This window comes from Cololabis saira, chromosome 19, assembly GCF_033807715.1.
Source record: "Cololabis saira isolate AMF1-May2022 chromosome 19, fColSai1.1, whole genome shotgun sequence".
NCBI classification, from domain to species: Eukaryota; Metazoa; Chordata; class Actinopteri; order Beloniformes; family Belonidae; genus Cololabis; species Cololabis saira.
Window position 1 is genome coordinate 36,737,344 of NC_084605.1, and position 27,518 is coordinate 36,764,861.

Genomic DNA, 27,518 nt, shown 5'->3' on the forward strand with positions numbered 1-27,518 from the left:
TTGGAGGAAACCATTTAATTAAGGACTTTAGTTGTGTAACACTTACAAACCATAAACAAACAAAGGAAAATATACATATGCGGTTGTATTGTGTGAAGAATACACAAGACATTTTATTTCCACAGCTTCTTGATAGACATGTTCTTCTCGCTATCTTTCTGCATCACCTGATGAAGGAACAAGGACGTGTTAGTGGGAAAATACCAGTTTTTTGTTGATATAAAAAATATGCAGCGTGGGTTTTGCTTTTATCCTCTTAAACTAACCTTTGCCACTGCCATCTCGAAGTCCTCCTGGGTGACGTGAACTCTTCTCTCTCTCAGAGCATACATACCAGCCTCTGTACAAACTCCCTACAACACACAATCACCACATTTAAGTGCACCTTCAATTGACACTAAAATGCCCCCCACTTAATGAAGTAAAACCTCACCTTAACCTCAGCACCAGAAGCTCCCGGCATCAGCTCTGCGATCTTCCTCAGGTTGATCCCACGGGTCAGGTTCATCTTCCTGGAGTGGATCTTCAGGATGTCCAAGCGGGCCTGTTTGGGAGTTGCGGTCATGTTAAATGTAATTTGTTAACGGCTGTCAGGGGAATTTGTATGGCTGTTAACTACCTCTTCATTGGGAGGGGGAAACTCAATCTTCCTGTCAATTCTTCCTGGCCTGAGAAGAGCCGAGTCCAGAATATCAATACGGTTGGTGGCCATAATGACCTGCAGGGAGAGAGAGAGAGAGAGAAAGTTTTGTTCACGTCCCACAAGTGAGAAGAATGATAAGACATGTGCCTTCAGACAATGGAAACTCAGAAACCTAACTAGCCATGAAGTACAGGACTGTCTCAGAAAATTAGAATATTGTGATAAAGTCCTTTATTTTCTGTAATGCAATTAAAAAAACAGAAATGTCATACATTCTGGATTCATTACAACTGTAAGCCATAATCAGCAATATTAAAATAATAAAAGGCTTGTAATATTTCAGTTGATTTGTAATGAATCCAGAATGTATGACATTTGTTTTTTTTTTTTTTTTTTTTTTTTAATTGCATTACAGAAAATAAAGAACTTTATCACAATATTCAAATTTTCTGAGACAGTCGTGTATATCCTCATGTTGCTTTATCACAAGTGATCCAATTAAAAAAAATATATATAAATACATTCTGATGCTGCATTGAAAGAATAATGTACACGTGAATGAATGAAGGCAACCGTTATAATAAATGTTTACAGTCAGACAAGACTGTAACTGGTCATATCCAAAGAACTGACAAGTGAAGAACTAAATTCTACATGTATGACCAAATTAAAAATATCTGCGATACCTTGATGTTCTTTGTTGCCTCAAAGCCATCCAGCTGATTGAGCAGCTCCAACATTGTTCTCTGCACCTCGCTGTCCCCACCCGAGCCGCCCTCCAGGCGAGATGAGCCGATTGAGTCGATCTCATCCATGAAGATGATGGAGGGAGCGTGTTCTCTGGCCATGACGAACAGCTCACGCACCATGCGAGCCCCTGATGTGAGACCGGGATACAATTAGAAAGATGGTGGTAAAAGGATGGACATATGGCCCTTTTCCACTAGTACCTACTCTGCGCGCCTCTACTCGCCACGCCCCCGTCTTGCGCTTTTCCACTACGGGCCGAGATGAGTAGAGCCGTGCCATGTAGATACTTTTCTGTAACTATTCTGCCGAGGTTCTAAGCAGTTGAGTCGGCTGTATCTGACATCATCACACTACAGGCCACTGATTGGATTGGGTGGCGGGGCCGTCAGACGTTTGAGTCAGGAAGCGGGAATCAGCGCGAGAGCGACTCGCGGCTTCCTCATTTTATCCGACAGGCAATGGCAGCGCAAAAGTCTGTTTCATGATCCAACTCTGAGGTGCAGATGTTCATAAACCTGGTGCTGAGGAGAGAATTAAAAAGGGATCTAGACGGGCGATAAGGAACGACTAGATCTACCAGGAGCTCTGACACTTCTCAGGCGCTCGCGGCTCCAGCTGAAGCCTGATTTATGGTTCTGCGTCACACCAACGCAGAGTCTACGGCGCAGAGTCTACGGCGTAGGGTACGCGGCGACACGCACTGTATGCCGTAAGGCTACGCCGTTGATTTAACGCGGAACCATAATTCAGGCTTTATTTCTCATCAGCGCCGACAAACAAAAAAAAAAAAAGAGAAAAAAAAACGTTGCTGCTTGAAGCTTCTCTCACTCTCATTTTTGAACTTGATATCGAACACAAGCCACAGACCCAGCAGCACATCTATCATCTCCTCCAGGTTCTACATCTTTAGTGTTGTCTTCTCCATTTAGATACACAATCAAATACGTCACAGCTGCTTCGCTCCAACCTCCTACTTCTCACCTGGGTGTCTAAAAACAAACGAGGACAAAGCATGACGAGCCGCCCCGAGTCGGGGCGCGCTGAGTAGGTACTAGTGGAAAAGGGCCAATAGATTTGATTTAAGTGTCAGGGAGAAAGAAAGCAGCTTACCCTCTCCAATGAATTTCTGGACCAGTTCAGAGCCAGACACCCTGATGAAAGTACAGTCAGTGTGGTGGGCAACTGCTCTGGCCAGCAGGGTCTTCCCTGTCCCCGGAGGACCGTACAACAGCACACCCTGCAGGCAAAAACATGTGACTCATGCTGAAACTGATTTGTAAGGTGAGATATGACCATTTGAGATTTAAAATAAAAATGTTTAAATTTGGCTACTTTTCAGGATAATATCAATACATCAGAACCCCTTCATACTCAAGCAGCCTTTTTTTGATAACCACCCACCTTTGGCTGTGCGATTCCTAAAGCCTCAAACAGCTCTGGGTGCTTGACGGGCAGCTCAATCACTTCTTTGATCTCCTTGATCTGCTTGTCCAGGCCGCCAATCATTTCATAGGTGGAGTCTGGAACCTTCTCCACCATCATCAGGGAAACCAGAGGGTCCACCTTGTTGGGCAGGATCTTGTGCAGGGTGTAGCTGTCGTTACGCAGAGCCACACGGCAATTTGGAGTCACCTGGAGTAGAAGGAACAAAGGAATAAAGATGATATTTGTAAAACTACTTGAGTGTTTTTTTTTTTGTTTTTTTTTAAGCAATTACTAAAATAAAAAAAAAACGGTATGAAGCTTACATCATTTATGTCGATGTTCTTGTCCACATCCACAACAAATTTTCCTTCAGGATGCACCTGAGTTAATGAAGAGACAAGTTAATTCAAAATGCACACCATTGATCAAACTAATAGTACCACAGTCCATAAACACAACCTACCTTAACCAGCACTTTCTTTTTATCCATAACCCTGACAACCTCTCCAACATATGATCCCTGTTCCTGCAGCAACTGCAACTCCTCACGCAGGAGACGAACTGAGAAGCAAAAAGAAGAACTTTAATGTTTTCGTCCAAGGACAACGCTTCTCTCGCCATTTTATCTAGAGTTTTAAGAAGAAAAAAAACAAAAACAAACCACATTGCAGTCTTGAAGGATATAAAAACAGCATACCTTTGGCATTGAGCTCATTTCTCTGTGCCTGAAGACGTCTAAGATTCTGGCTCTTCTCGTTCACTGTCAACTGTTGGGAAAACAGGATATCAGGATTGATGGGCAGGTAGAAGTTAAATCTACATCAAATAACAGATGGCAGCATGTAAGTATAATAATGTCTCACCTGTAGCTCCTCTATCTTAGACAAGTAGTACTGCCGGAGGCCTGATCCACCTTTATTGTCCCCCATCTCCATCTATGAAAATAACAAGAATTAAATCACCCACCCAACAGCACCTTTCTATTTTGTGAAATGTTTTCTCAGCCACATTTTTTATTTATGTTTTTTGCAATAGATGTGTCTAATGTTCTTTTTGGTCACATTTCTTGTCGTGTGCATTTAAAGACATACATTTGATTATGAAATAATGAGCCAAAAATGTATGTGTGCATTATTTTATCTTTGGGGCTGCATTAGTGCAAAAAATAAAATAAAATAAATGTTTTCGATCTTTTACGATTGAATCTTCAGTTTTAGGTCTGTAACAAGTGATTTACTGAAGAAATAATATTGAATCATTAACCACCAACTGCTTCAAATATCATGCTCAAAACAGACAATCCATCAAATGTAGGATGGTGCTAAAAACCTTTGCAACAAAGTTGTTTGGAAACATGAAACCTAATATCTGATCTGGAAAGGTTAGAAATGTTATATCAAGTTGTATAGTTTTAGTTATTATATTAATTTGACGACTGATTTTAATAGTTTAGTAGATGAATTATCCACACACAAAACAATGCATAACTCACTGAGCTTGAAAATAAATAATAAAGAAACCATTATCCAAAAGAAAGCTGGAAAACTAAATATTTAAGCTTGTTCAGGATGCTTAAATGATGCTTTCTTTCATTGGTAGCATGAGCTAGTGACACATACGAATCAAACAACACTTTATAAACTATAATGCAAACTACAAGCTCTCAGCAAATGGGATAATCGTGCATTTAAATCAAAAATAAAAGGTCCTTATCGTTAACCGAAGGTACCCGGGACTGATTAAAGCTCGCAGCAGCTGGAGCCGCCTAGCCGCGTTAGCTACAATGAGACAGCACAACAACACACTCCTTCCTCTAACTACCGTTAACGCTCAAATCACGGCTGCAGAGTTATACCATATTAAAGGCGATTTAATTATTAGTGTTTGCCTGAAGACACAACAGTTTTATCTCCTTGCTAACACGCCAATAAAGCAATAAAATACGAGGAGAAAAAAAGCCACCTACTTTGACGATCCTGTCCACCTCCATCTCGGAGCTGCTACTTCCGGTTCAGGGAAGTTCTTCCGGTGTTCTGTCAATTTTTGCTGCTTTGCCAAAAAATGCTACCTAGTGGTTTTCTACCTTTGTATAGCTTCAATTTTACTGTGTTTTACTCCCTAGCCCACTTCCTTTTCCCCCCCAAGTGGTCCTTGTCTCTTGCCAGGCCGTTATTGTAAATAAGAATGTGTTTAATGACCTGCCTGGCTAAATAAAGGCGAATGACTGAATGGATATCAAATAAAGCGATATAATTGTCTTTTTTCCCTCTTTATCGTATAATGTTCACAAAGTGTAATGCAATTCATGTCATGGGTAGTGTATTTTGAAGGATCAAATACTCAACATCCCATATTATCAATTTTACATCGTGCAAGAAATCATGGACGTGCCAATCAAACTTTGAAAATCCACTGTGCGCATGCGCAGAATCACAAAGTAGCATTTCTCGGCAGGGAGCAAGGATTGGCAGAACACCGGTTCGCTACCAGAGACATGTCGGCTGATTTATGGTTCCGCGTTACACCAACGCAGAGCCTACGGTGTGCGCTACGCCGTAGGCTCTGCGTCGATTTAACGCGGAACCATAAATCAGGCTTAATAGTGGGGTCGTTTAAGGCTTAGTCATTTCAAATTGGTGTTAAAGTTTGGTTTTCACTTCCAAGTTGAAGTTTAGGGTCTATAGAAAAATTTGAGTCCGAGTGTCAAACACATAGATAAAAAATGGCCTCTAGGGGGCGCCGTAAAATATGTAAACTGTTACAACTTTTCATTAGATTATCCAATTTTAACATATGAGGCATGTATGGATTCAGAATTAAAAGGAGAAACATGTATACCAAGCATTTGGTGACCAGATTAAAAAGAAATACACTTTTAGCCCAATATATTAAATGGACACAAGCAAAATTGTGCTTTTTTTGAAGATAAAGTCTGGGAATGTCCTCAAAGTTGCTATGAAACATGATTTTTAAAGTTATTGTAAATAAATGCTGTGTAATGACTCAACTGGATTTAAGATTTTTGTTCAGAATATCCCTATAGCATAAAGATAGCTAGGATACCCATACACAAATATGGCTGCATTTAGCCGACGTGATATGAAGCACCCAAATTGCAGGCTAGGCCTTTTGTTATTGTTGCACTTCTTAATTATTTGACTGTTTTCATCCATATAGATAATACTGTGATTTTTCAAAAATAAGGTTATGGTAGAGTTAGTGTTAGGGTTAAGGTTAGAGTCCTATTCAACAAGGTCTTCTGCCCAAGAGTTCAACGTGACTTGAAAAGATCAACACGAGTGGACATCGTCTGGGACCAATATCGTGCTTTGACAATCAAAGGAGGAACAAGAGAAAAACGAGGATCAGGCACCCGACAACGCATCTCTGGCACTGCCAAAGTCCCAAGAGATTGGCAGGCATTTCTGGAAAATGGAGATAATAAGACAGAACTGTTTTCATTCCTGTCAACTGTGGTTGTAACAAATGGACAGTTCCCAGATGACAAAGATGTCTTCATAACAGCAGATGATTGCGTCCACCATGTTGGAAACAGTCCTCCAATGGATCGCTGCAACCACGAGGAAGCTGACTCTCGTGTCCTAGTGCATCTTCTCCATGCCCTCCAAACAGCATCAGTTGGGATGGTCTACACAGATGTTGTCGTAATCCTGCTAATTTCCATCATATCAAGGCTTTGAATGCAACTGCAGAAATCTGGATCTGCTTCAAAACTGGAAAGACATCAAGAATGATTTACCTGAACACTTGCCACAAAACTGGGCACAGAAACATGTAAAGCCATGGCTCTCTTCCACGCATTCACTGGATCAGACAGCACATCTTCTTTCAAGTTCAGGGGTAAGCGATCCTTCTGCAAATTGATGCACGAAGTTCCACACTTGACAGAGGAGTTTGCAACTATCGTTGAGACTCCATTCCAAACCTCTCCAAGGCTGAAAGAAGTTGCAATAAACTTTGTCTGTAGGCTGTACTCCAGTGAATCAAATGAGGACAATGATGTTGATCTTCTTCGAATGAGACTATTCTCACAGAAGACGAGGGATGTTGAAAGAATCCCCCCAAAAATGGCTGCTTTGGATCTACATCTCAAAAGGAGTGTCTTCCAAGCAAGCATCTGGACGACAGCCCACATGTAAGTATGCACCTGTATGGATTTGAGTATTGTAGTATATATTCACAAAAAAAATAATGCATTTATTAATTCATTCATGTAGGTCAACAATGCCTGTCAACAACCCCACTGACCATGGGTGGAAAGAAGAGGACAGCAAACTTCTTCCCATTTGGACTACGCTACCACTTGCAAAAGACGTATTCCAACTAGATGTTAAGTGCGGTTGTACAAGTACTTGTAGCCTACAAGTCGACCTGCCAGTTCTCGGTGCAAGTGCATGAAGGCAAAGTTAAAGTGCACACATATGTGCAAGTGCACATGTCAGAACTTCTAAGACTGACATAGAATAAATCAAAGCAGTAAACCATAGTTATCATTGTAGAGTGAAGTTCTCAGAATAAATGTTAGCCCTATGGTCCTCTGTTCATTTTTGAATGCCAGAAAAACTATTGTTTCTCTTCTTATTGTTATTGATTTACTTTCTTCCAGATATAAAGTTCTTTAGTGGAAATTTCTTGTGTATAAAATGATGGCGTGATGGCTTGATTGATTGATTGAAAAAAGTTGGGACTCTTGATCCTAAATCCATACATACAAAGATTATGGCTGTTACTACATTTTGGGCATAGAATAGAAGAGTGAGGAGCATTTTGATTTCAGTTTAATCGCCACACAGTATTGACTTAATGAAATAACATTAAAAAGTAAAATTCCTTAGCAACTGTGAGGATATTTTCAGACTTTATCTTTAAAAAAGCATAATTTCGCTTGTGTCCATTTAATATTTTGGGCTAAAGGTGTATTTATTTTTAATCTGGTCGCCAAATGCTTAGTATACCAGTTTCTCCTTTTAATTCTGAATCCTATACCTCATATGCTAAATTTGGCTAATCTAATCAAAAGTTGTTGCAGTTTACATATTTTACGGCGCCCCCTGGAGGCCATTTTTTATCTATGTGTTTGACACTCGGACTCAAATTGTTCTATAGACCCTAAACTTCAACTTAGAAATGAAAACCAAACTTTAACACCAATTTGAAATGACTGAGAAAAATTACATATGCATCCAACCCCACTATAATCCAAAGCAGTCCATTGCCCCTGTAGTCGGTGTTTCTATGTTTAAAGTGTCTGACTGTGTCATGTGCCTACAACTAGGGTTGCCAACCGTGCCCCGAAAAACTGAATCGTCCCGTATTTATAAACTAAAGTACGTCCCGTACTGAGCTAAAAAGGGACGCACTTTGTCCCGTATTACTGTGAGAGTCAAAAAATAGTCATAAAATGCCAATGGAAAATGGCATTGAGCTGTTGAGTTCATAAATTATTTTAAAATCTTTTACTCCAACTGTAGCTACAGTCATGGCCTTTGAGGCACAAATATGTTTACAAGTTTTCTACAGACTTTCTGTTTGCACTTTTGTTATTGCACTAAAAATGTGCACTATTACAGAATGGATGTTCTGCTTTCTTTCTATTGTTTTATATTAATTTATACAATTTTAAGTTAAGCAGGACAGGTTTCTGTTTAAAAAAGATACTTATTTTATTCAGTTCATTTTGTTATTTTGTATTAAAATGAATTGCTGGAAAATATTTTTTTTTTCCTTGTCACAATAAATTAAGGCTGTTCTTAAGGCAAAAGAGGGTCAAACCTGGTACAAGCAAGGTGTAGAGACCTGTGAGTACACATATTTCACATTAAAAAAAATGTCAGGTTACTTTAGGTCATATATGGTCAATAATAAAAACAAACATTGTTGTAAAGTGACTTTCGTTTGAACCAGTGTCACCGTGCGAGCTGAGGTGATGGTACTCAGCACGATCCCGAGTGCTGTTTCAGTAAAACCAGATATACCTGTTGAGGCAGCTGCTCTGCAGCAGCAACTGAGCTCTGCAACCAGCCCAAACACGCACAGCCCCAACAGTTTTTCTGTAACGGCAGACGGATTACATTTCAAACACAAGCCTCAATCATTAACGATAACGAGTATACAGTGTAGACTTGTTATATAAAACGGCTACTTTCGCTGGACGTTCTGCATTAAATGATACAATACAATAAACATTTGTAAGTATATTTATTGTAAAAAATACTTCAAATGTATAAAAGATAGACTTTTGACAGATAAACAACATAAAAACATCTTACAAAGAAGCTGCACAAAAATATTTGTGCATTACATTTCTCAGAATTTATTATCTTCACAAAATGCATTTTGGCACATTAACGTGGAATGTTTCAAGAAATTCTCATACAAAACTGAAAAAATTGCATTTCAATTAAACTTTTCACAACGGCATTCACAAGATGCATTCCTATTTTATCATCAATATCAATTAACCTGTTGGGGAGGTAAAAATGTTTTCATTCCACAAAATCTGCCCCTCTACCTCTTTCTGGTGTTATACACAAATGAACAGCAATAAAAAAAAGAAGATAAAAAGAGCATGTAAACATTAAAGTGGGGAAAAAGAGCTGCGAAATAACAACTGGACACAGTGGATTTGTCCATGTACAAACAAGTTTTTTTTTGTTTTAAGAGTTTTTCTGAGAGAAACCCACCCCATAAAACAGGAAGAAAAACAACAATATTGTAAAATTACCCTAGATATAAAAAGTTTCCCCATTTACACTCCCCCCCCCCCCCCCCCCCATATAATCCAACATTTCTGTTGTAAATATGTATTACTATAGATACACATTTAAATGAAATGTTAACATCCCAATTATTGTAATCGCACATCAGGCACATTTTTTCTTTAAAATCTAAACCGTTATGGCTTTTAAAAGAGAAGGTAAAACAAATACCCCCTCATAATGGCACGTTGTTGGTAGAGGCACCTCAACAGCACTAGTGCTTCAACAGTTTTCAGCATTTTGTATCATTTTTAAAACATAGCAAAACAAGGCAAATATGATTTGAACAGGCTCAACATTACATGAAAGGAAAAAACAAAGTAAAGGACACCAATCAGCCGTAACATTTAAAATGAGTAACTCAGCTAGATTGATACAATTCAACGATCTCCTGGCAAAGCCTGCATCCAGGAATTCAGACTGATGTTACTCTGGAAATCCCTCCTCCCGGTATTGCAATTGCACCATCGTGCAGGAGCAGCCTCCTCCCAGCAGGACTCCAGCACACCCCAGAAAAAAAAACCAGACTGTTGAGGAATGTTTCAAACAAAGAAGCAAAGACAAAGAGTCTAAAAACTCAACTTATGCCAATCTGACGATCCTCCAGAAACACTGAGATGTGTTCTGTCTTTGTCCCGACTGGATCAGACCAGCACATACTAAATATTAGAAAAGGTGTTCGGAATTTTATGGCTGATCAACGAAAATCACCACTTTGGTCCCTATACTCGGAGAGTAAGTGAAAATACAAATTGCAACATTAACCAATTTCTTTCCAGTTTCAAATGAGAAGACGTTAATATTTGATCCGTAAACTTAAACCTTGACCCTTCTGGAGTAATTCCTTAGGTGAGTCTGATTCCCAACACTTGCTCCAACTCTTGTCGCCTCTGCTGTACCTGTAATAAAGAAGGAATGTGTCTGTACAATTTAAAACCGCAGTGATAGTTACTTTACTTGGTGTTTTAGCAACTATTTGTACTTACTTTGGAGTAAACGTATCTGCCCACAGCCTCTGGCATCCAGGGTGCCTGGTAGAAATCAGCCCTCCTCTCCTCTTCCGGGTTTCCGGTCACATCTGTCATCAACTGATGAAACAGAAACGTATCACTAAACACAATGACCCCCAATTTCATGAGCAGGGGGGGAAAAAAAAGACTGAAATCCAAAATCCAAAACCCTTTCTATAAAAAATTGTGAAGGTATTTATTCAAAAGATAAAAGTACAAGATGATTTTCAGTGTCTCCTATTAACAATTTAAGCGTTAAGAGTTTTTTGGACACAAGCTTGTTTCAGATGGACAGAAAGACGGTAGACGTGGTCTGTGATCTCATTAAATTATGCTTCAGCTTAATTTTGAGAAAACTCTCCATCTGTTATCTGAAAAAGGTGCAGTGAGTGATGGCATGGGTGTTTGTGGGTGAAGGTAGCATATATACGGAGGTGTGTATAGGAATTTTGAGGAGACTTATGTTACTACTAGGAAGTAGGGTTGCACGGTATACCGGTACCAGTATAGTACCGCGGTACTAGAGTTTTGAAAACGGTACTATACCAGCATTTAAAAACAAACGGTACTTTTATATATTTTTTCTATGCAAACGAATTGGTAAATTGGAGCCTGTCTCTTTAAGCACGGCAAGGTCCGCGAGTGTGACGTAGTTGCAGAAGCAGAGCCGCCTCCCCCTCCCACTCCCATGCGGAGGAGAGAGAAACGAGAAGTCGCGTGTTATTAGACAGACAGAGCGGGTTGAAATAAAATTGAAATAAAAAGAGATGGCAGCTGCAGAAAAGCCCGTACTTTTGGACAAAATGGGGGCCCGAAGTACGCTGTGGAAATATTTCGGGTTCAAACCGAGCGATAAGGGCGAACCACTGAACCAGACGCACCGCAGTGCAAGCGCTGCTACAACGCGTGTCTCGCAAAAGGAGGCAACACTTCAAACTTGTCCAAACGTTTAAAGGAGAACCACGCGGACTTGTTCCACGACTTCAGTCAAGAACGACAGCTGATAACTTTGTTCACAAGTTCACTGCACTGTCATGTCAATGAAAGAGCCTCTCCCAGCCCGTAGTAAACCTACAGCAGCCTATACAGAGAGTTAAAACATGTCCATGGTTAATAAATGCAATTTTTAAAATATTTTTTAAAAAAAATGACATTCTTAAAATATTTAAATAAATTCCACAGACTAGAATATAACTTTAATATATTTTTTATATTTTAATATTATTTAATGTTTCATATATATTATAAACCATTAAGGCAATGAATTATATTAATTAATATTATATATTAAAACACACTTTTGTAAAACATTCCATTAGCCTACAATATCTAATCCTATCCTAGAGGACTGTCTCAGAAAATTAGAATATTGTGATAAAGTTCTTTATTTTCTGTAATGCAATTAAAAAAACAAAAAAAATGTCATACATTCTGGATTCATTACAAATCAACTGAAATATTGCAAGCCTTTCATTATTTTAATATTGCTGATTATGGTTTACAGTTTAAGATTAAGATTCCCAGAATATTCAAATTTTTTGAGATAGGATATTTGAGTTTTCTTAAGCTGTAAGTCATGATCAGCAATATTAAAATAATAAAAGGCTTGCAATATTTCAGTTGATTTGTAATGAATCCAGAATGTATGACATTTTTGTTTTTGTAATTGCATTACAGAAAATCACAATATTCTAATTTTCTGAGACAGTCCTGTAGATAATAGAATGATCCTCAATTTATTTTTCTAGTTATGCCCATTTAATGTTTCATGTGGCCTATAGTTTCAAAACACAAACCTTTTGAACAATGAGAACAAGTAAAATAAAGCAATGGAATTCAAATTAAAATGACCATGTTAATTAAAATACTGTACCCCCTCCCTCCCCCAATTCCAGAAGTCCAGTGCTCCTGGCTCAGAGAGGGTGACACCACCCACTCAGAAGCAGGAGTTTTTGCTGCTACAGTATTTTATTTAACATCGTGACTTTAATTTGAATGGCATTGCTTTATTTTACTTGTTCACACTGTTCTAAAGGTTTGAACATTTTAATATCCCATGCCAATTATTTATTTTATTTATTGTTGTTATTGTTCCCAAAGTCTGCTTTAAAATAAAGGAAAATATTGACATTGAGAGAGTTCCACCTTTTTACAAAAAGTATCGAAAAGTATCGAAAAGTATCGAAATACATATTGGTATCGGTATCGAAACAGAAATTTGGTATCGTGACAACCCTACTAGGAAGGTGACGTTCTTCAATTGGAGGCCTGTGATTATTTCAGCACGACAATACCAGATCTTATTTTTAGACTTCTAACAGGAAGATTTCATAGATGAGGTGTGTGTGCTTGAGTGTGTAAAATTCAGATCTGCCTCCTACTGAAAATACTTGGTACGTTTTAAAGAGGAGAATCAGACAATGACGACCAATGACTGTGTTTCCATGCAGTCAATAACCCTTTTAAAACCCGAATATTAGCAATAACCTGAATTTGCACGGCCATGTAAACACCAATGACCCCTTTGAATGACCGGAATTTGCTCATATTCGGGTTTTTAAAAACCTGAATATGACCCCTGGGTTACTCCTTTTAAAACCCGAATATTCGGTCATGTCGCCAAACGGAATTTGTTTTCTGCGCATGCTCTGTTCGCAAGGAATCCTGGTCTTTTGAGTCCAGGGAGAAACACAAGACCAGGAGGAGACTAATCACTTCATAAATGTAATGAAGGATATGAACATTTCTGCATTTGTAGACGGTAGAAAGTACCGGGATAGCGTTCTTGGGAACCACAACAAACCAGATCCAGATGAACCTCAGGGGTCTGGGAGCTTCATAGGAACTAACAGATCAACCATGTATTTTGTTCCAAGACCATTCAGGTCTTTGTAGACCAGCATGAAGATTTTAAACTATCTGTGGCAGGGTGGAGAGGTTGATGGGCCACACCTGTGACCCATCACCTGAGTGGCTGCAGCTCCTCCACCCTGCCACACTTTCCTTTAACTCACTGGAAGCCAGTGTAGTGATTTCATGACTGGTGTAATGTGGTCCAGTTTCCTGGTTTAATGTGGTCCAGTTTCCTGGTTTAATGTGGTCCAGTTTCCTGGTGTAATATGGTCCAGTTTCCTGGTGTAATATGGTCCAGTTTCCTGGTGTAATGTGGTCCAGTTTCCTGGTGTAATGTGGTCCAGTTTCCTGGTTTAATGTGGTCCAGTTTCCTGGTGTAATATGGTCCAGTTTCCTGGTGTAATATGGTCCAGTTTCCTGGTGTAATGTGGTCCAGTTTCCTGGTGTAATGTGGTCCAGTTTCCTGGTGTAATGTGGTCCAGTTTCCTGGTGTAATATGGTCCAGTTTCCTGGTGTAATGTGGTCCAGTTTCCTGGTGTAATATGGTCCAGTTTCCTGGTGTAATGTGGTCCAGTTTCCTGGTGTAATGTGGTCCAGTTTCCTGGTGTAATGTGGTCCAGTTTCCTGGTGTAATGTGGTCCAGTTTCCTGGTGTAATGTGGTCCAGTTTCCTGGTGTAATGTGGTCCAGTTTCCTGGTGTAATGTGGTCCAGTTTCCTGGTGTAATGTGGTCCAGTTTCCTGGTGTAATGTGGTCCAGTTTCCTGGTGTAACGTGGTCCAGTTTCCTGGTGTAACGTGGTCCAGTTTCCTGGTGTAACGTGGTCCAGTTTCCTGGTGTAACGTGGTCCAGTTTCCTGGTGTAACGTGGTCCAGTTTCCTGGTGTAATATATGGTCCAGTTTCCTGGTGTTTGTAAGGACTCTGGCCGAAGTGTTCTGGATTTAGCTGGAGAAAATTCTGGCACATCCACTCATTGATTTGGTGAATACAGTTACTCAATGAGAGTAGGGGACTGTAATTATGTGGTGACACTGAAATATAGAGCTGAGTGTCATCCGCATAAGTATGGTAGGAAATGTTGTGATGTTCCATAATCTGAGCTAGGGGTAGCATATAGATGTTGAATAGAAGCGGTCCGAGAATGGACCCTTGAGGAACCCCACATGTGATCTTGGTTCTCTCAGACTCATGGTTCCCTATTGACACAAAGAAGGCCCTATCTTGCAAGTAAGATTTAAACCATTGAAGCACAGTGCCGGTCCAACCCACTTTTCCAGTCTGCTGAGAAGAATGTTATGATCAACTGTGTCAAATGCACCACTGAGATCAAATAATACCAGAACAGAGGATTTGCCTGCATCATTATTCAGATGAATAGCATTTAAGATGTTGATGAGTACAGTCTCAGTGCTGTGGCCGAAATCCAGACTGAAATGTGTTAAAAAGGTTGTTTTGCATCATAAAAGTATGGATTTGTTGGAAAACAACCTTTTCAATGATTTTCTCCAAAAATGGCAGATTTTATATTGTTGTAGCATCCAGATTTAATATTTTTAGAAGAGGTTTTATTACTGCAGTTTTCAAGGCCTGGGGAAACTGGCCTGTTTGAAGAGAAGTATTTATTATCTGCAATACATCGGGAGCTATGCAGTTAAAAACTGTTTTAAAAAAGTTCGAAGGCAGAATATCAAGACAGCATGTTGTGGGCTTTAATTTTGAAACCGTTTCCGTTAGGGTTGTATAATCTAAGAGGCTGATAAGGGGTATACAAATGCAATGAAACTGATAAGAGAAGAGACTGAAGGTTATTTCCCTTTTACATGTTAGGTTATCTGTTAATATGTTTGTTCATTGCATGTTCATTTATTTGGCAGAGCCAAAGGAACTCAGACGTGCTGAAGCTGCAGGGAGTTATCGTTCTGACCGGTGTGAGCTGATAAATAACTACCACATCATACAAAATAATTCAGGAATATTATGAAAGGCAACATCCTTATGACAAAAAATGTGAAATCAACCAATAAAAAAGGCATAATTTTAACTCAGAGAGGAAGAGGAAACTGTTTTATACTAAAACCTCAAACTGAAAAACTTCAAACGACTCGTTTGGATGAGCTTGTCAATAGAGTAAAAGCTGGAACACACATTTACCTTCAGATCTCTGCTCTGAGACTTCAGCCAGTCCTGGATGAAGTCCTGGGGATTATTGCTGAAGCTCAGCATGAAGTCTCTCTCAGTTTTCAACTGGTTGATGTACTCAATTGTTTCATGAATCTGATGCAAATACAAACAGTAAAGGGACAGTTTTAAAACAAATCTGTTTTCTTTTTAAAGTCCAATTTAAAATAACATTTCCCCAAAATATCTGGGTTGTACTGGTTAGACCCAACCTTCATCTCGAGAGCAGCAATTTCCTGTTGGTTGGTTGTGGAGGACAGGAAGCTGTTCATCTGGCCTTTCAGAGGGTCGTCCACCTCCACATCGATGTCATAACATGCCGTCTTCTTCTGATCCGTGGGGTCCACACTGCTCAAGATGGAGGAGGAAAGCTTCTGATTAATACATGTGTCTTTCATTGACAAAAAGAATTTAAATTTAGCGAATCCAAGACCACAGGAACGTTTTTCCAATCCAAGTACGTGCATCTTACATTAGCTCACGTCCAGAAGGGAGAATTTTCTCAATCTTGTGCATGCCTTTTCTTTTCTTTGAAAACTACAGTATATTCTTTGGTGTAGCAATGAACTACACTGACAACGATTCTAAGATTAATTCATTAAAACCGCATTGAAATAACAGCATTTCTTGAGAGAGAGAAAAAAAAAAAGTCAGACAAAGGAAACAAACACATTTTATTAAATCTTCACTTTATTGTAGCCAAACTGGTAGAACAAAGTCATAATGATCAGCAGTCCCCTACCTGATGATATGATTGATGATAATGGGGTCTGGGTGCTGCAGCAGGCCAGCCAGTTTCATGGGAATCTCAGAAAACCTCATGCGCAGACAGGCGAAGATCTGAGCATGAACACAACACAAGTTTGACACCCTAAAAGATAACGGTTGTGCACCCTATGAAAAATGAACAGACCTGAAATCATGGCTATAATATTAATTAATTGAAAGTGATGTGTCAGTCTCACTCATAAATTCCTGATCTATAATTATACATTATGCCACTCAGTGATACTTTGAATCAAAAAGTTCAAAGCATTCCTTTCATTTTCAATTATAAACATTATTTAACACATATGGGCTGCGTCCGAAACTCCATACTTCCACCCTAATGAGTAGCAAAATGAGTATGTGAGATTTTTTAGTGCGCCCGAAACATTAGAACGTACTCAATACTATGCTCTATCCATACTCATTCTGGAGAAATTTATTAGTTTATTTATTATTTGATGGACACTAGCTAAGCAGAAACTTCCCACGATGCAATGCAGCGGTGTTTGGTTGCTAAGTGATACGTATAATATTAAGTATAACTAGAAAATTTCGGGAAATTTTGATATGGGCATGCCCGAATGCCCATTCGTCCCCTCTTGCTGCTTTGGTTTGAGGCTGTAGTGGTTGTGTTAGGGGTGGTTCTATGTCAGTTTGAGGTTTTTACGCTTGCATTTCATTAATTCCTGTACTCCCAATAGTTATTAATGGGCCGCGCTTTTTGGCATCTAGCTTCCCCACGGTAACGCTTTTGACTGAGAAAAGTAATGCCCATCGAGGCACGATGGAGACGCATCTAACGATGTATGCCATGCATGGATGCACGTTCCGGTTCAGGCTACGTTAACGGATAGGTTTTTTTTTCACCATGGTAAAAAAACCCTTCCGAATGAATGGGGCCTTTTGGCATGGATTTTGACATAAAATGTCCTTAAATCACAGCTTCATGAAATTTGAGTATATTGAAGTCCACAGCGTGCCGATTCTGGGAACATTTGTACAATGTCTCTACGATAACATGTTGCCTAGCAACAAGCGTCCAAAGTCCAACGGAAATTTAAAAAAAATGAAAGGTCAATATCACAAAAATTGTAATAATTGGCATAATAAGTTTGTACGGTCCGTTAGTGCCGATCGGGCAGAGTGTTTGAAAGTTTGAACGATGTCTCTGATAAAGTTCGGCCGAGCAATAAGCGTCCGAATTTTTGCCTTTTTTTTTGCTTTTTGGCATCTAGCGTTGCCACGGTAACCCCTATTACTGAGAAAAGTAATGCCCATCGAGGCACGATGGAGACGCATCCAACGATGTATGGCATGCATGGGTGCAAGTTGCGGTTCGGGCCGTAAAATTGTGCGGAATAAGAATAATAAGGAAGAAAAGGGAAACCTGGGCTGCTCGGTGGCGCAGTGGGTTAAGCAGCGGCTCATATACTGAGGCTACAGTCCTCCTGCAGCGGTCGCAGGTTCGAATCCCGGCCTGCGCACCTTTGCTGCGTGTCATCCCCGATCTCTCTCTATACCCCTTTCATATCTGCAGCTTGAATAAAGGGCCAGTAGAGCCCAAACAAATCTTAAAAAAAAAAAAAAAAAAAGGGAAACCTTTTCTGTATACTATTATATCGCCTTCATTTTCATGTTTTTCCTCATTTTTTCGGGCGTGTTTTATTTTTTGGGGATTTTTTTTTTCCACATCAGAGCGGGGTCATGCTGTACACCCGCTGGTGTGACCTGGGACTTTTGCGCCTTTTTTTTCCCTTTGGGCCATTCCGGACGATTGCAATATGGTCATGCCATTACTTGGCATGCCCATATAATATTAATATTATAATATTCGTATATAATAAAATTATATAATGTCATCTTGTTTGGGCCAGAATAAATGGGAAATAGCGGAGCGGTGCTGCTACTGCTGCTGTTACCATGGTAACAGCTGCTACTGCTGCTGTGAAACGTCACTTCCTCCCAACGGCAGGAAGTGACGTGTGCGCTCTTAATAGTACGTCCGAATTAATGCACACTACTGATATTTACTCAAAAGTGTGCCAAACTTAAGTATACTTTTTAGTATATACTTTTTAGTATGGCATTTCGGACGCAACGATGGACTTGTCTTGTCACGTCCCCTAAAACTAAATCATTACCTGTTTGAAATAGCGGTTGCAGTTGATGTACTCCTTCTCGTGACAGTCCTGCAGCTTGTTGTTCTTGATGTAGAGCCAGAGAGCCTGCATGATGCTGGCCCGCGTCTGAGTGTGCACGCCCAGAAGACGAGCCAGGCGGGGGTCCAGTTTGTACTGCGGGGGCTGAGCAGAGGGGGGTTGTTGGGAAAAGGCAACAAAGTCAAATCATCAGGGAATACAACTACTCGCGAGCTGCAGCAGAGTAAGAGGTACCTGGTGGTCGAGCATGAGCAGAAGAGTGCATTTAACGTTCACGTCCCCGGGCCTTTTGACCTGGAAACCATCCGTCTCCTGAGTGGTCGGCATTCTATGCCACTGAAAGATAAACATGTGGAAAACAACTAAATCACACTAGCAAAGGATGTCCAGTTTAGGCTTAAATGACACAGAAATACAACAAATATATATTTATTATATATATTTATTCAATAAACTCATGCAAGTAAATATTCAGTTTGGCTGACTTAGTTGGATTTATACACAATCCACGAGAGGCTGTTCCTTTATGTTTGTGAAAATCAAAAAATCTAAAAATACTGCTTCAACTAAACTGGTATAGGACAAGTTTAATTTTACAGGACTGTCTCAGAAAATTAGAATATTGTGATTTTCTGTAATGCAATTACAAAAACAAAAACGTCATACATTCTGGATTCATTACAAATCAACTGAAATATTGCAAGCCTTTTATTATTTTAATATTGCTGATCATAGCTTACAGTTTAAGAAAACTCAAATATCCTATCTCAAAAAATTTGAATATTCTGGGAATCTTAATCTTAAACTGTAAGTCATGATCAGCAATATTAAATTAATAAAAGGCTTGCAATATTTCAGTTGATTTGTAATGAATCCAGAATGTATGACATTTTTTTTTTTTTTTTTTTTTTTTTTTTTAAATTGCATTACAGAAAATAAAGAACTTTATCACAATATTCTAATTTTCTGAGACAGTCCTGTATCTGTAGAAAATAGTTGAGTTGGGCTGGTAACCCATTCAAATCTTAAAGGACTTTGGTTGTTAATGTGCTTACAATATTCTAGGTGAATCGTATCATACCTCTACTAAGTGATTGTCGGGTCCATAGAGCTCCTTATCAAGCTCAATCACCAGGCTTTTGAAAAAAGAGGAGAACTTCCTCTTCTGCTTGCCGGCCTGAGAACACAGAGAACACGAGAGACTGTGAGAGTACAGCCCTCCAAGACTGCCATCAGTGTTTCCTCACTGCGCAGTGTCAGGCTGCAGCTGCATTGTTCAGCTCTGACCACATCGGGGGTGAGGAACCAAACTGTTGAGTAGAAAAAGCTGTTGCACCCCCCGCCCCCCTCTCCACTCCCCTTCCCTTCCAAAGTCTGTTTGCTCAACATGGGCCCTTTCACTTCTTCCCTGCCATCCATTCTTTTTCTGTTACTCCATGCAGCGCTCCTACGCACGGCTAAACCAATGAGCAAGAGGAGCAAAATTAACAGGAAAAAAACAAAAAAAAAACTTTCTGTGGCCCCAGATGACACAATGAGCTGAGCTGGAATTGATGGAGGGAGGGGAGGCATGTCAGCTCATGGTATGCAACGGCCAGTGGTTTCAATTCTGTATTTCAACAGAGCATGATCCTACATGTGTGTGAGTGTGAGTGTATCTGTGTGAGTGTGTGTGTGTGTGAGAAAGAGAGAAAGAGAATCTGTTAGCAGTCATGGGGTTGAATGGCGAAAGCTGTAAACACACGTCTGGCTGCGTGGTCTGAGCCAAAGATACAGGCCAAGTGAAGTTTTTAGAAACACAAAAGTGGACTGAAAAACTTTTGAGTCAGAACAAACAGAGACTATGGTGAAATCAGAAATAGCAGCTGTTATTCACTTACTTCCTCCAGCAGTTTGCCTTCCACCCTCAGCTCCCAGGAAGAAACCTTCTCTGCCTCTTCTCCGTCAGGCTTGCTGGGAGTGAAAGTGTTGGAAATGTAGATCCTCAGCTTGCGCTTTTGCTGTGTCACACAAAGAAAGAAGCAAGTCTAAATTTTAGGTCAGGACTTTTTATGGAACTGACAGCTTTTGTTGCTTGAGCTAATTATACCAAAGTTACAGAATATAATAATAAGGGTGATGGTGTCGGGACTTTCAGCTGTAATTTAAGAGCATTCACATTCACAGCTAAGTTGGTTTAAGAATTATAGCTCTTCAGTTGACAGAACCCTCTTATTCAAGTGTTCAAATATGATTACTAACATTACAAAACTATAAAAAACATTCAAATTGTTATATTTTGTCATAAAAGTTGATATAAACTAAGAATATGTTTCCTTGTATGTGGTAATTTGTCAGGCCTTTAGTGCAATTGTCTGATGTTTGTTTGTAGGTCTTTAATTTGTTCGTTTTCAGTATTTAAAAAGCAGTTTGCTGATGATAGAAACACTGAAAAATATCCCCCCTCTTGGCCTACAAAATCCCCTGGCTTATTGATCATCTGGTAGATTTTATCCCCTGAGCTCTTATCTGACCTTTAGTATCCTTGATGCTTAGAAGTTGTGTGCACCCTCCATATCTATTTAAGATACGTTTTAAAAATCCTCTTTTTATGGTATATTTGATACATCTATGTGTCATACAATGTATAGTATACAGATATAAATGTCTGTCCATGTCTTATACAGTGTTCTTGATTTCGCTCAATGTTCTCAAGAGCTTTTATTAATCATGGAATAGATGCTGCAACTAATTATATTGGGAATTCCTGTACGACTAACTCTCAAAGTAAGTAGGTTCGCAATTTCAAATGCAATTATTACATGTGGAAACCACTATTCCACCATTCCGAGCAGATGCAACATGATATCCGTTTTAGACGTAGGAGTGTCAGTCCTCTGTTTTTTCTAAAACGGCTCCAGACAAATGACAGCTTGTTGCAGTAGCTCGTCCTGGTCTTACTTTGTGTATCTTTGAATTATCTTGACATTTTTCTACTGAATTGTTTCCTTGAAACACTTTTTTTTGTAATGCCGGTCTGGATCCTGTGCTGCTTGAGGGATTTCTGCTGGTACTTCTTGGCATGTTTCTGCATCTGTTATGATAAGTTACCATAACAACGGGAAAGTTATTTACAAGAGGCTCCAGCTGACTGAGCTTTCAAAAGCCCCCCCCCCCAAAAAAAAAACAGAAAGAGATCCCAAATCCATGTACGAGTTAAAGAGGAGACATCACAGATCTAGAGCAAGAGAAAAACTTCCTTTTGCGAGACAAAAGGAAGTTTAAACCATTTCTTTTCCCATTCATAATAGGGAATTTAAGATAAGTAGCCAAGAAGATGGATGAGCTTGCAGTGATGAGAAGGACACAGGGGGAATATCAGGAATGCAGTATTGTGTGTTTTACCAAGATGTGGATGCAGGAGCATAAAATCTCAGGAAAGCTGAGGGGGTTGGTGGGGAGGGGGCGGGGGGCGTGGTGGGTTTTTGCTTAGGTCTGTTCTGGAGCTCCTGCAGCTGAATGTAAGAAGGAAAATGCTGCACAAAGTGCAAACCATAATGGAGGACACGGCATACTCTTCACTACACAGTTATTAAACAATAGTTTCTTTAGAGACAACCTTCTTCAAATGTGTGCACTGAAGAATAGTACAGAAAAGTGACTTTGACTTACTACTGCAAAATATAATTTAACTTTGTGGATTATTAAAGCATCCATGAATTTAATTGTGGGTTTTTCATCATTTTTTTTTAATTTGTTTGGTTACACCAATGGTGTCTAATTCAAGCCCTTAAGGCTGCTGCCCTGCATCTTTTAGGTATTCCCCTGCTTCATCACGCCTGATTTAAATAAATGTGTCGTTAGCAGTCTTGTGCAGGCCTTGATGACAAGTCGATGTCGGCGTTTTTATCTGAATCAGGTGTGTTGAATCAGGGAAACATCCAAAACATGCAGGAAAGCTCCTTGAGGAGCAGAATTGGTTCCACTAAAAACATAACTGCTGTGTGTGTATCAGCTAGCACTTCTTTACATCTAAAGATCCTCTTAAGAAAAAAAGAATAACACAAGGGTTCATGGAGAATACCATAATGGGCTTCTTGATGGCCTCCTGAATCTCCATGCGCTTGCGGGCGATGGTCTGATCCAGTTTCCTCTCAAAGGCCAGGAGATCCATGTAGGCCTGTGACTCAGGGACCAGGTCTCGGATCTACAAAACACAATGTTGAGTGGTCATTGTCTCTATAACTCACTGCAGTTCATTTCTTTTGATTATTCAGTGGGACACTGACTGTGTGTCCATGCATCAATAACCCTTTTAAAACCCGAATATTGGCAATAACCTGAATTTGCACGGCCATGTAAACACCAATAACCCCTTTGAATAACCCAAATTTGCTCATATTCTGGTTTTTAAAAACCCCAATATGAGCCCTGGGTTACTCCTTTTAAAACCTGAATATTAGGTCATGTAAACGCCAAACGGAATATCCCCATCAAACGGAACAGGTATTTGTTTTCTGCACATGCTCTGTTCACAAGGAATCCTGGTCTTTTGAGTCCAGGAAGTTCTTATAAACACGGAGAAACACAAGACCAGGAGGAGACTAATCACTTCATAAATGTAATGAAGGATATGAACATTTCTGCATTTGTAGATGGTAGAAAGTACCGGGATAGAAGATTTACAAGAAGGTGAGAGAAAAGTTGCGCAAAGCAGCATTTGTTTTGAATTTGGACACAGGAAGAAGAAGCGGAAATGACGGTAATTGCGTCATGACGTTCTCCGTGCGTCGCTGGTTTGATCCAGATATCCTGAATGATTAATTACCATGTAAACGGAATATTCCCAATGTTTCAGTAACCGGAATATTAGCAATAACCCCAATTTTGACTGCATGTAAACGTAGTCACAGTTTACTTACCCTCTGTGGCAGAACCTTGTCAGACATCTTGCGTCTTTTTGCTCTAAATTAAACAGAAAGGATCACACAGGTCATTTCCTTGTACTCTATCTACAGTTTTAACAAAAAATTTTGACAAAATAAATGTCATTCTATAAAGCAATCTAAAGCACATTCCCATTTCTAAAAGAAATCACAGCCTCAAACAAGGCACTGCTATGTTGTGTCTCATCATTCCTTGGTTAACCAATTTGCAAGGAACGCACACCGACACATGATACAAGATTAACTTAAAGACCATATTTGATTATCAATTATTTGTGAACGGTTTTACGGCGGGATAACACAATATTTGCCAATGTTAGCTCTTCTGAAAGTTTTCCTAAGGCTTCCACTTACCACGATCACTAAATGCACAAGAGCTAGCTTTGTTTCTTTAATGAATTTATACAGTTTTCCCCTCATTATGACCTCATTCCAAGATGCTTTCAGGATAAATTAGGATGCCGCTTTGAGCCCTGTGGCTCAACAATCCTCCAATACTGAGCATTTTTGTTACAACATAAGTGTTACAACACAACAGCTTCATTGTGGAAAAGGCAGTAAATGCAGCTTCACATTATGGCTCGGCTCATTTATAAGCATGCCGTCACTGAGTAGCTTGAAGTCAAAAATACCCACATGTGTCTGCTGTTTAGAAAGCAAAGGCCAGTCATGAGATGCTGGTATCCTCGTGTCTGTGAGAGCTGACCTTTACTAACATAGAAACTTTAAAAAAGCACTGAGGGACTTTTGTAGATTTTTTTAGATCAGCAAAACTAAATAAAACAACTGAGGCAAAAACTATTTTTAATTTAACTTTTGCCCATCAGCCTTGGCATCAGTCCTCTCCTGTTCTTACATAAACCTCCCCACAGCTCACCCTCGTCTCAAGCTCCCCAGCGCCTCTTGCTGCTGCTGCTGCTGCTGCTGCTGCTGGTGTTGATGCTGCTGATGAAGGAACCGTTTCCTTGAGGCGTCCATGCCAGGGGATCCCATGCCTGGCCGCATAGGAATGTTGCCTCCACCATAAGAGGGACCAGGCAACTGGCCCCCCATTAACCCCATGGGGCCCCCTCCTCTGTTGGGTGGCATCCCAGGCCGCTAGAGGAAAAAGAAGGGAAAGTTGGTTATGTGATTTCAAGTTCATAAAAGTGTAAGAAGACTGAAAATACACTTGTAACTTAGGCATTTTTTTTATAATTGATGAAAGTTTATGTTTGTAGCATTCACTCCTTTCTAAAAAAAAAAGAGAAGAAAAACAAAAGAGCATTATTCTTCTCTGCTCGAAGAGTTTTCTTTTAAAGGAAATGGATTTTTATTGTTGTGAGATCACTATCAGGATCCAGGCTATTAGTTTGTAGCCAAAACAGAAAAGTTTGGACAGATCAGCATCTTGGTGTTTAGGTGAAACAGTCATCAACAACACCAGCTTCTATGTACTGATTAAACTGGACCGGTTGGGTCCCATCAATAGTTGGAAATGTGTTCATGATAATTATATGCATTTACAGACTTCATCCCATTATTAATATAGGCTTCAACCACATGCTTAGAATTTCTAAAGCATCTTCAATTTCCCAAACATTTAATAGAGACTTTCCCTAAAGTTATTTTAAAACAATTTATCTGGCGTATCACATTACTAAAACTGCTCATGCATTAAAAATTATACAACCGATAGACATTAAAAATGGCTGGTGGGCTTCAAATTTCACAACTATTCAAACATTTAAAAATACATCAGCACTGAAACAAAGTGATGTAATAAAATTGATATTCTTTAAAATATCACAAAAACTATTTAGCATGGGGGAAAAAATTAATGAATCTTTTTTTTTTGCATTATCCCCCAAAAATGATTTGAAACTTCTGCAAAAACCACAGGTACGATTGATGAAAAAAGGAATCGTGACCATCAATGGACTTTAATAAGGCTCCAAAGAAAGTTCAAAATATCTATTTAAGTTCTAAAAGCCTATTAGTTTAAACATAAATGAGAAAAGGAACTAATAAAAAGGGTGGGATAAAAACCAAGTTGTGTGATTGTAATTATTCATCAAATTGTACTTCACTTCTCCAAGGTTTCATAATTGCAAACCGTTTGTATTTTCTTTTCCAGCTACATGAATTGGTACAATAGGGGGGGTTCTAAATATTTAATCTTCCAAACTCATTTAAACCTTCAATAAAAATCACATCAATGAAAAATCACAAGACCCATATATTCTACACTGCTTTTGTCTTGTCGTCACCACTGATCGGTGAAACAGGAAAATGTTGAGCCCACCGTAAAGTGCCAGTCAGAAGACAGTTGTAACTGCCTGTCAGCCACAACCAAATGAAGCTGCAGATGGTTTCTAAACTGGGATAATGTATGCAGGCTTTCCCCAGGGCAGATGGTGCTCATGATGAACTTACTTTTGTTTTCACCAACTGACAGGAGGCCTGGGGTAACCACGTGGTTTTCTGGTTCAAACTTGAGCAGAACATTTTTTTTTTTTCAAATTTCAATTAAATTGTCAAACTAGATTAAGGACATGTCTACAACTTTACCTATGGAAAAGATTACTTACATTATAAAGGGGAAATTATCATTATTTCAAAACATTTGGGGTCCTTTTATTGAAGTGTGGATTTAAGCGGTGTGGGGAGGAGTAGTTACCACTGATCCTGTGCAGTGTTCTAGAACAATTTCCTTTCTTTTGATACTTGATTTCTTTATTCTGTGTTAATTGTGCATTCGAGTTTGTATTTCTGAACTATGCACAACAGTGAAATAGTTTGGGCTAACCCTTGTTTGGGGTTTTATTTATTTTATTTTTTCTTTCTTTCTTTTTTCTCATATAAAACTAAACTGAGTGTTGCTTTATGATATCTCATAAATACCTGACTTGTAAGGAAATATGCTGGACAATAATTCAGCTGCCCTTGAAGTTTCCTTTTATGTCAGAGCACTCTTATTTTTGTTAATCTTTGGAAGGATTTTGAAAACCAAATAAAGATAAAGTTGAAAAAAAAATTGCCAAACTATTTCAAAAAGCTACACTATAATGTATCCATTTCCAGGCTACATTAAAGCGAGTCCCAGTACCGACTGAGGTCAGGAAGTGTGTACAGACCCTTGATGGCGGAAGTAACGCCCAAACGAGGATATTCTAAACTATCCAGCTTTAATTACTCTGGTTCTGTGTAGTTTTTTTTTTTTTTTGTATGAAAATTAAACTAAAAAACAACTTGGATATTTACTCATACACGTAATTATGAAGAAACACAATGCAATCCCCAACTTCCTTCTTGTCTATTCTCCCCCCCCCCCGGCAGATCGAGCCCCACCTGGGTGTAGTGGCCCATGCCCCGGTAGCCGGCCGGGGGCTGCGGGAGCCCGGACAGCCTCATGCCCGCGGAGAGAGCCGCGCTCACGGGGCTCGGGTGCCCCGGGAACCCCCCTCTCGAAGCCATCCCGGATCCACAAGTGGCTCCGAACACACAGATCTACAGCCCGGGTGAGAGACCCGGAGGGGCTGGCGGGTGGATGGGTGTCCGTCCCTCGGGTCCAGCAGCGGCTCCGTCCCCCGGCTCGTCCCCGGGTTCCTCTCCGGCTCCGGGGCTCTGACAGCCGGGCAGCCTGTCAACAAAAAGCTAGCGCACTTAGCTCCTCGGCCGCTCCAAGTTCCGGGATCCGCTGCTGCGGCTCTGGTGCTCTGCTGGTCGCCCGGGTGTTGCTGTCCTCCCGCCCGGTTCTCTGCTCCAGTAACGCCCACCCCGGGGTTTCACCGGGAGGTAGAGGGTTGCGGAGGAAAACGTGGGACTTCTCGTTAAAGTTAGAGTTAAAGGAGAAATAACCGAGAGAAGTCGCTCGGATCTGATCTCCGCGCCTGTCCAAACGCTGCCTTCACTGCCGTCGGAAATCCCGAAACTCATGTCACCAGACCAAAATTATTTTTAATAACTTATACAGGACTGTCTCAGAAAATTAGAATATTGTGATAAAGTCCTTTATTTTCTGTAATGCAAACATGTCATACATTCTGG

At 39.8% G+C, this 27,518-nt stretch overlaps 2 protein-coding genes across 2 annotated transcripts; both read right to left on the reverse strand.

The window, feature by feature from the left end:
* Position 1: 1 nt before the first annotated feature.
* On the reverse strand, positions 2–4,855 carry psmc5 (proteasome 26S subunit, ATPase 5). Its single transcript, XM_061707983.1, has 12 exons — positions 4,785–4,855; positions 3,682–3,753; positions 3,516–3,585; positions 3,282–3,379; positions 3,142–3,198; positions 2,795–3,025; positions 2,504–2,630; positions 1,330–1,520; positions 620–718; positions 434–544; positions 267–353; positions 2–167 (listed from the first exon to the last, which is right to left on the reverse strand). Exons 1-12 carry the CDS (start codon positions 4,806–4,808, stop codon positions 114–116), a joined length of 1,221 nt encoding a protein of 406 aa, XP_061563967.1. The 5' UTR covers positions 4,809–4,855; the 3' UTR covers positions 2–113.
* Positions 4,856–9,601: 4,746 nt separating this feature from the next.
* Positions 9,602–27,384, reverse strand: smarcd2 (SWI/SNF related, matrix associated, actin dependent regulator of chromatin, subfamily d, member 2). Its single transcript, XM_061708234.1, has 13 exons — positions 26,820–27,384; positions 24,367–24,587; positions 23,466–23,508; positions 22,628–22,750; positions 20,445–20,564; positions 19,646–19,741; positions 18,799–18,900; positions 18,547–18,708; positions 16,380–16,477; positions 15,850–15,985; positions 15,611–15,733; positions 10,584–10,685; positions 9,602–10,496 (listed from the first exon to the last, which is right to left on the reverse strand). Exons 1-13 carry the CDS (start codon positions 26,943–26,945, stop codon positions 10,443–10,445), a joined length of 1,506 nt encoding a protein of 501 aa, XP_061564218.1. The 5' UTR covers positions 26,946–27,384; the 3' UTR covers positions 9,602–10,442.
* Positions 27,385–27,518: the final 134 nt, after the last annotated feature.

Coding starts and splice junctions, on each gene's coding strand:
- psmc5 (XM_061707983.1), bottom strand. CDS start 4,808: ATGGAGGTGGACAGGATCGTCAAA. Junction 719..1,329: donor AGGCAACAAAGAACATCAAG/GTATCGCAGATA, acceptor CTCTCCCTGCAG/GTCATTATGGCCACCAACCG. Junction 168..266: donor TCGAGATGGCAGTGGCAAAG/GTTAGTTTAAGA, acceptor TTCCTTCATCAG/GTGATGCAGAAAGATAGCGA.
- smarcd2 (XM_061708234.1), bottom strand. CDS start 26,945: ATGGCTTCGAGAGGGGGGTTCCCGGGGCACCCGAGCCCCGTGAGCGCG. Junction 22,751..23,465: donor ACAAGGTTCTGCCACAGAGG/GTAAGTAAACTG, acceptor TGTGTTTTGTAG/ATCCGAGACCTGGTCCCTGA. Junction 16,478..18,546: donor GCAACCGCTATTTCAAACAG/GTAATGATTTAG, acceptor GTTCATGCTCAG/ATCTTCGCCTGTCTGCGCAT.